Here is a 7392-nt window from a genome sequence, read left to right on the forward strand (position 1 = left end):
TGCTCAGCTCGGGCTGGACTCGAACCGCTGTTGCTCAGAGCTCAAACTCTTGAGCGAGCTCTTAACCAACTGAGCCACTCAGCCGGCCCTCAGATCTACAAATTTTCCAGGCATCTCAGAGGTCTCATAAGCCCTGAAAAATAAACATTAAAATAGAAACGTTTCTTTAAAAAAAAATTTACACAAACATGACACGAACATGTGCTTGTTGAAAATTCAAAAGTACTTAGAATTTAAGTATTTAAGTAAATACAGAAGTCTGGAGAATAGCAGGAGCTCTCGTTTTTCGCCAGACCCCACCCCACTCCTCAGAGGAGGCCACTGTTACATGTTAGGGAAGATCCAGCGGTCCTTGAAAATAAAAACACATTTGCATAAATACATATATAAATAAACACACAGTCCCAAGAGAAGGGTTCTTTCCCCAACCCCTAAATGGGATCATGTTATATCCACAGTGGCCTGCAGCTTTCTTTTTTTTATACCCTGCAAACAAAATATCCGTGTCAGGACACATGAACTTCCCACATTCATTTGAAGGACGGTCTACTATTGCACTGTATCCATGGCTTATAATTTGTCAATCCAGCCTCTGCTGATGGGCATATGTGTTGTTGCCAGTATTTTTACTGATACAGGGCAAAGCCACAGTGAACCATGGTATGTGTGTATCCCAGGCCCCTGGTGGTAAGGAAATTTCTAGGATGCCAGCATGCTAAGGTGGTAGGGTCCCCACAAGCCATTTTATGTGTGGATGCACATGACGTTTGGGGCTCGGTGGCAAGCCAGAGCACAGAGACTGCCCATGTCATTTATTGTCACCACGAGCTGATCAAATAGGTTGTGTTACCATCCCCCCACATTCCAGATGAGAAAAGTGAGCCTCGTCTAAATTTCATTGGCTGGTAAGTTGTAGATCTGAGACTCGGACCCTGGTCTTCGTGATTCCAGAATTCACTCTTTTTGGAATCATCTAGACTTGTGACTCACCAGTTTCCACGAGAGACCTGTGCGGAAACAGCCGTGATTTTGTAGACGTGGTTCTGTGGCCTTGGCAGACGCTGGCAGTCCAAGTGAAAAACGGTTTCATTTGTTCCCAGGCTCCTGGTAACCTACTGCTCCAACTGGAAGCTGCTGCAGTGCTGGGGACAGCAGGAGTTCTCCATTCCTGATAACGTCCTGGGCATCGTGTATGGGCAAACCATTTGCTGGATCGGAGCCTTTTTCTCACCTCTTCTCCCTGCCATTGCAACCTTGAAATTCATTATCATCTTCTACGTGAAAGAGGTAAGGAAGGTGGGGATAGGGGGGCTGAGACCCTGAACCATCCTTGCTTGACTTGAAAGGTGTATGTTTGGAGCTTACCCACATCCTGTCAGATGTATCAAAATGACATCCCTTATTGGATAGATATTTTTATTCTGGCAAAAAGACTTTGGATGGATTTTCACGTATTCATGATTTTGAAGGTTTTGTTATGAATTGTTTCGCTCCCGTGATTGAAGTGTCCTTTTTTTTTTTAAAGATTTTTTTTTATTGGGGAATTGGAGGGATGGGAACAGTGCTGGGGAATTGGGGGAAGAGGAACAGACAAGTTGCTGTCCTTTTGTTCTTCAGTCTAGTTGTGGAGGACGTTGCTTCACTGGCCCAAGTTGGCACCATCATTGCGCTCTTCCCGGGAGAGGCAGATCAGTCGCCGGCTTCTGGACGGCGCTCACTGCGGCTGCTGGCCGCTCACGCTGGCTGCTGGCTACATACGGTAGCCCATGGCAACCCACTGCCACAGGGACTGCAGCCTACGCCGTCGCCGGCGACTCATGGCAGCCCAGCTCCAGGTTGAGCTGTTGTTCAGCATCTTAGCTGTAGAGGGCAGTGTCACTGGCCCTCATATGTGGGATCCGAACCGGGGCCCTCTGGCGTCCCAAGCCAGTTCTTAACCATCGCGTCACTCGGCCGGCCCTGAAGTGTCCTTTTTATATGTAACTGTGTAAGAGTTGAGTTGCAATTGATTGATCAGTTAGTTGACAGTGGGACATTTTGGTGGTGTTTAATGGAATCTTTATTAATTTAAATTTTGTAGTTTTCTGTTTGGATTTTGGAGCCAGTACGTTTATTTGCAGGTCTCCATTATTTGTGTAGGTCCTTGAACAGCTCACAGGCCCTACACACCGTGCCTGAACTGAATGCTTAATGTACGAAGTGGCCCTGCAGACCACTGACCTATCTGGGCTTATTAATACAACTTTTGTCTTTATTATAGAGGCACTGTATGCTCAACATTAAATATTTAAACAATACAGATATGTATACAGTCACTTCCTTCTTCCAGAGGTACGTTCTGTTAATAAGCCCGACATTTATTGATTATTTTGCTAAGCCCTGAGGATTCAGAAATGGAAAAATAATAATATTAGTAATAATGATGAGGCTAATAGCAGATGCTAATAATACCATGTACTCCTACTCTGCTGAACACTTAGGAAGCTGAAGTTCAGAGACGTTAAGTAACTGGTCCAAGGTCACACAGCTTACACACGGCTCCTGGGATTTGAAACCAGGTGTATCTCACTCCAGAACCACATAATCGGGTAAGCAAGGCTTTGAATTGGGCCAAACTTTCTACTGGGATGTTTTGGCCTTTGAAGAGTTTGCTGATGCTTTCATTTGGCTGAAGTCTCCCAAGGAGAGATGGATGTGAGAAATGAGAAAGCTCTTCGGATCTTTTCCCCTTTCCAGAAAATACTGGTTGGCCAGTGGCTTCCCCAGTGTGCAGCACAGGAAAGACAGTGTGGGGGTGATGGAATGGGCCATGGGCCCTGGGCAGAGTTCTGACAGTCACTCCAGACCTGACTGGCCGGCTGCCCCCATGCAGGACACCGCGTGTCCTGGGTACTCAGCGCCCCCCACTCATAAGATGTTTTGGCTGCTGCTGAAGTGAGAAGAGCTTGCTGCCTCGTCCCAGTAATGCCGCTTTGAAAAACATTAAGGAGAAATGTTATGCTGTTACTGTACCTCTCTCCTTCTCCCCACTTGGTATTTCCTTCAAGCCTTCTTTCCTTCCGTGGAAGTATTTACTTTTAATATCTAGGAGAAATAAAGATGCTTGTAAAAAAATTCAAGGCTGATATCTCCCAATTTGTTATATATTATCGCAGATCCATGTAACACATATTTAGACCCCAAATGAAGAGTACAGTTTCAAAACTTCAGTGAGATACAGAGCAGAGTGCTGAAATTTACCTTTTCCATTTCATAGTGCCTCGTAAGGTGTAAAGCTCACTTTCTCGTTCTTGCTAAGGGATACAGGGCAGACCACTGTGTGATTGCACTTTAACCCTTAAGGACCCCCAGTGATAGCTATTTCGGTTGCTTCTAGTTATTCTGTTATCAACAACTGTAGCAGTAAACATCCACATACATGTATTTTGGCCCATTTTTCCTGTTTTCTCATCAAGACGAATCCCCCAGTGTTGGGGGTCTGGATTAAACACTTTTCATTTTGGATCGATAGTGCTGACAGCTCTCTAGAAAGGTTAGACCCATTGCCATTCCCACTGCAATGTGTGGATGTGCTCGTTGGTTGTCTAGGAGGCTGCGCTCTTAATTTTTTTTTTCTTTCTTTCTCTCCCTGTAGATGAGCCTTCTTCATACCTGCAGACCCTCCCCGAGGCAGTTCAGAGCATCCAACTCTAATTTCTTCTTCCTGTTGGTGTTGTTGATTGGCCTGTGTTTGGCAATAATACCTCTGACCATCAGCATGGCGCAGTAAGTACGACTGTTTTCTAGAACATATTTCTGCATCCTGGCATGTCCTTCTTTCACGTCAAAGGAGCCGTTGTGTTTTTTATGGACTTTGCTCATGGTGCGTCACCTGCAGGGGTCAGTACGTCACTCCAGGCGTAGCCAAGCCCACCCTTGTTTTGGAACCTGTCTCTGGATGCTGGGAAGTCTGGGTCCACTTCTCGAACTTGGACTTGCAGGGTCACCCTTGTTTCTGAGAGTGCCAGCTGAGTCTGTCCTACCCAGCTCCCTTTTCCTAAGACCTCGCTTCTTGTCCTCCCTTTGGATTGATTGTTTCTGTGCTTCTGGTTATGAAAATATTGCATGGTCATTGTAGAAAACTTGGAATCTAGGGGAAAAACAGAAAGAAGCAGGAAATCACCCATATTCCTGCCACTTTGGTTAAGCGTTTGCACTTAGCAAACATTTATTTATTACGTTCTATGTGCCAAGCACTCTGCTAGATGCTAGGGGTATAAAGACATTTAACACATGACTCTAGGAATGTAGACCCTCATGTGGAATTTGGAAGGAGCAGAAATGCTCCAGACTGAGGATCAGAAATTGAGGCGTCAAGCCCTAGGGGTTTAATCATTTATACTAGAGGCTGGCAAACTTTTTCTATAAAGGACAAGAAAGTAAATAATTTAGACTTTGTGGGCCATATGGTGTCTTTCGCAGTTATTCAACTCTATGTGTGTAGTATCATGAGAGCAGCCATAGACTGCTATAAACTAATGGGTGTGACTCTGTTCCAATAAAACTTTATTTATAAAACAACAAGTGGTGGGCCAGATTTAGCCCTGGGCTGTAGTTTGCCAATCCTTGACTTACAGTCTCATGGAATTTCATTTCTTCATCTTTAAATTAAAATCCTTGAACTTGGAATCTGCCTCTCACATTTTGATTTTTAACTAATTTGAATGTATATTGTTATTGTTATAGTAATATATACTATAGATAAAAAATTTCAAATAGTACAGAAAAGTATAAGTTAAGAGAAAAAATTGCTCCTGTCCTCTCACCTTCATCTCACTTGGCAGACGTAACCATTGTTAACGTTTTACAAATATTTCTAGAAAGTCACTATGAAAAATGTAATTTTTAAAAAAATACATGTGGAATAATACTATAATCCTGTTTGGCAGCTTATTTTTTTCTCTTAATTTTATGTTGTGCCCTTTTCCATGCCAGCACATATAGGACTCCCATTCTTTAAAAATATTTCTTAGCTATGATTTAAAAAAAAAATAAAATATATATATATATATATATATATATATATATATATATATATATATATATATATATAATAAGTACATTCACATGGCACAAAAACAAAAAGTGTAAAAGACTATACGGTGGAAATTCGTTTTCCAATCCGATTTCCCAACTACGTACTTAGTTTCTCTTGGGAGACAGTCATATCTATACGTGTGTCTGTTTCAATGGCTCTTTAGTATTCCATTGTATGAACGGATCTGAAATTGGTCATTCATTTTCTTAAACAACACTTCGATTCTTTTCAGGAATTTATTTTTATCCAGAAAAACAGGATTAGAATGGAAAGTCTCATATACAGAACTTTGTAATGTGAATGTAGGCAATTCTGTGTAGGGCTTAATTTAATTTTTTTTCCATTGTAATTTTATTTTTTTCCTCCACTTTTTGTTTTGAAAATTTTCGAACGTATAGAAAAGTTGAAGAAATAACTTTGGTGAAAACTCACATACCCTTCCTTCACCTGGATGTCCCAAATATTCACCTTTTGCTGCATTTGTTTTATTTCTGTCTGCATACATTTGTGTGTGTGTGTGTGTGTGTGTGTGTGTGTGTGTGTGTGTGTGTGTTGAACCATTTGAAATTAAGTTGGAGGCACCATGATGTTTGCCCCTAAACACTTGAGCGTGCAGCTCCTAAAAATAAAGACATTCTCCTTCCTATGTGTTCACAATCACATTATCACCCTTAAGACAATTAATATGAACATCATATTCCTGCCATTTTCAAATTTCTCCCATTGTCCCCAAGTAGTCTTTCATAGCTTTATTTTTTATTTAATTATTTTTTTCATGCGGTAGTCAAACTGGCAACCTTGCTGTTAAGAGCACACATTCTATCTACTGAGCCATCTGGGCGGCGGCTCAGCTCAAGGTGCCGAATTCAGTCCCAGCCGCGGGTGGGCATAGCCCACCATCCAACAGGCAGTCTTGTTGTGAGGAGCACATGCTCTCACCAGCTGAGCCATCCTGCCACCTGTTGGCAGCTCAGCTGCAGCTCAGCTCGGGCGCAGCTTGGGCGAAGCTCACTGGCCCATGTGGGAATCGAACCAGCGACCCTGTTGCGCAGAGCTCGTGCTCTTAAGCAAACTCTTAACCAACTGAGCCATTCGGCCGGCCCCTCATAGCTTTATTTTTAAAATGAGGATCTTTCAAGTTTNAGCCACCATCACCACTATCCATTTTAAAAATCTGCTCATCATCCCAAACAGAACCACTACCCATTTGTGGGTTTGCTTCTCTGCTCCCTAACCCCAGTCCCAAGGGCCCAGCCTGCCCCCGGGTCTCGTCTTCCCCTCCATTCTCCTCCCTCTCTCCCCACAGGTGTGTCTTCATGCTCTTCCCCTCCATTCTCCTCCCTCTCTCCCCACAGGTGTGTCTTCATGCGGCTGGCCACCATCTGTGTGCTGGTGTTCACCCTGGGCTCCAAGATTAGATCCTGTGATAACAACTCCTGTGAGCTCTGTGGCTACAACCAGAAAATCTACCCGGTGAGGCTGCGGGAATGGGAACATCCTGCTGGGTGAGTCATTTTGGAGTAACAGGCTCAAGGTGAAGAGAACAGCCTTGAAGCCCTGGGTCTAAATCCCAGGTGATCTGTTCTCTTGCTTTGTAACAGTCTGGCACTCCAGACACCTCTAAGGGCTTGAAAACCAAAGTCTGTGCTGGAGTCCAGAGGGGTGTCAGCGGGTGGCCTTTAGGGGTAGCAGGATCTGGGGGTGGGAAGGGCGTTGGGAGGAGGCTGAGAACCTGGCTTTCTCTGCCCCGAGCTGGGTCTCAGTGTCCCTCCCTGTCTCTGGTTTCAGTGCTGGGAGACCCAAGTTGGGCAGGAAATGTACAAGCTGATGATCTTTGACCTCATCATCACCTTGGCTGTGACACTTTTTGTGGATTTTCCTAGAAAGTAAGTGTGAGGGGTACCTGGCTCTTCTCTGCCCCCCCACTCCTCCCACCCCTGCTCCTGCCCCAACGGGAGGATCTTCTCACAGCGGCTCTCCATAAAGTGCTGGATGATTCCACAGTCCCTGGAAACCACTGACAACCATCGGTGACTTTCACACAGCTCCAGGCCATCAGCCCCATGGTCCATTAGGTGCCCATCAACAGGCCACGGGAAGAGCGGAAATGGCGCTGCTTTCCGAGGGACTTCAGTGGGCATGGCTTCCTGCCGTCAGCACAACCCCGGGCCCTATCTGTGGCGACCTTCCAGGCCGCAGTGGACACCACATTTTCTGATGGGGGTTCGAGCCCCGGCACTGCTACTCGCCAGTCATGTGACCTTGGGCAAGCTAGTTAAGCACCGTGCCTGTCTTCCCACCTGTGAAATGGGGAT

The 7392-nt window shown here is 44.8% G+C and overlaps 1 protein-coding gene across 1 annotated transcript in view; it reads left to right on the forward strand.

Annotated features, from left to right (window-relative positions):
- Nucleotides 1–7392, forward strand: part of TMC7 (transmembrane channel like 7) — a 75239-nt gene that overhangs the window by 56855 nt on the left and 10992 nt on the right. The window contains exons 7-8 of the mRNA XM_019666884.1: nt 1101–1287; nt 3635–3765. Coding sequence (XP_019522429.1) covers nt 1101–1287; nt 3635–3765 — 318 coding nt within the window. The remainder of the gene's footprint in view (nt 1–1100; nt 1288–3634; nt 3766–7392) is intronic.

Source organism: Hipposideros armiger, unplaced genomic scaffold, assembly GCF_001890085.2.
Source record: "Hipposideros armiger isolate ML-2016 unplaced genomic scaffold, ASM189008v1 scaffold_480, whole genome shotgun sequence".
Classification (NCBI taxonomy): Eukaryota; Metazoa; Chordata; class Mammalia; order Chiroptera; family Hipposideridae; genus Hipposideros; species Hipposideros armiger.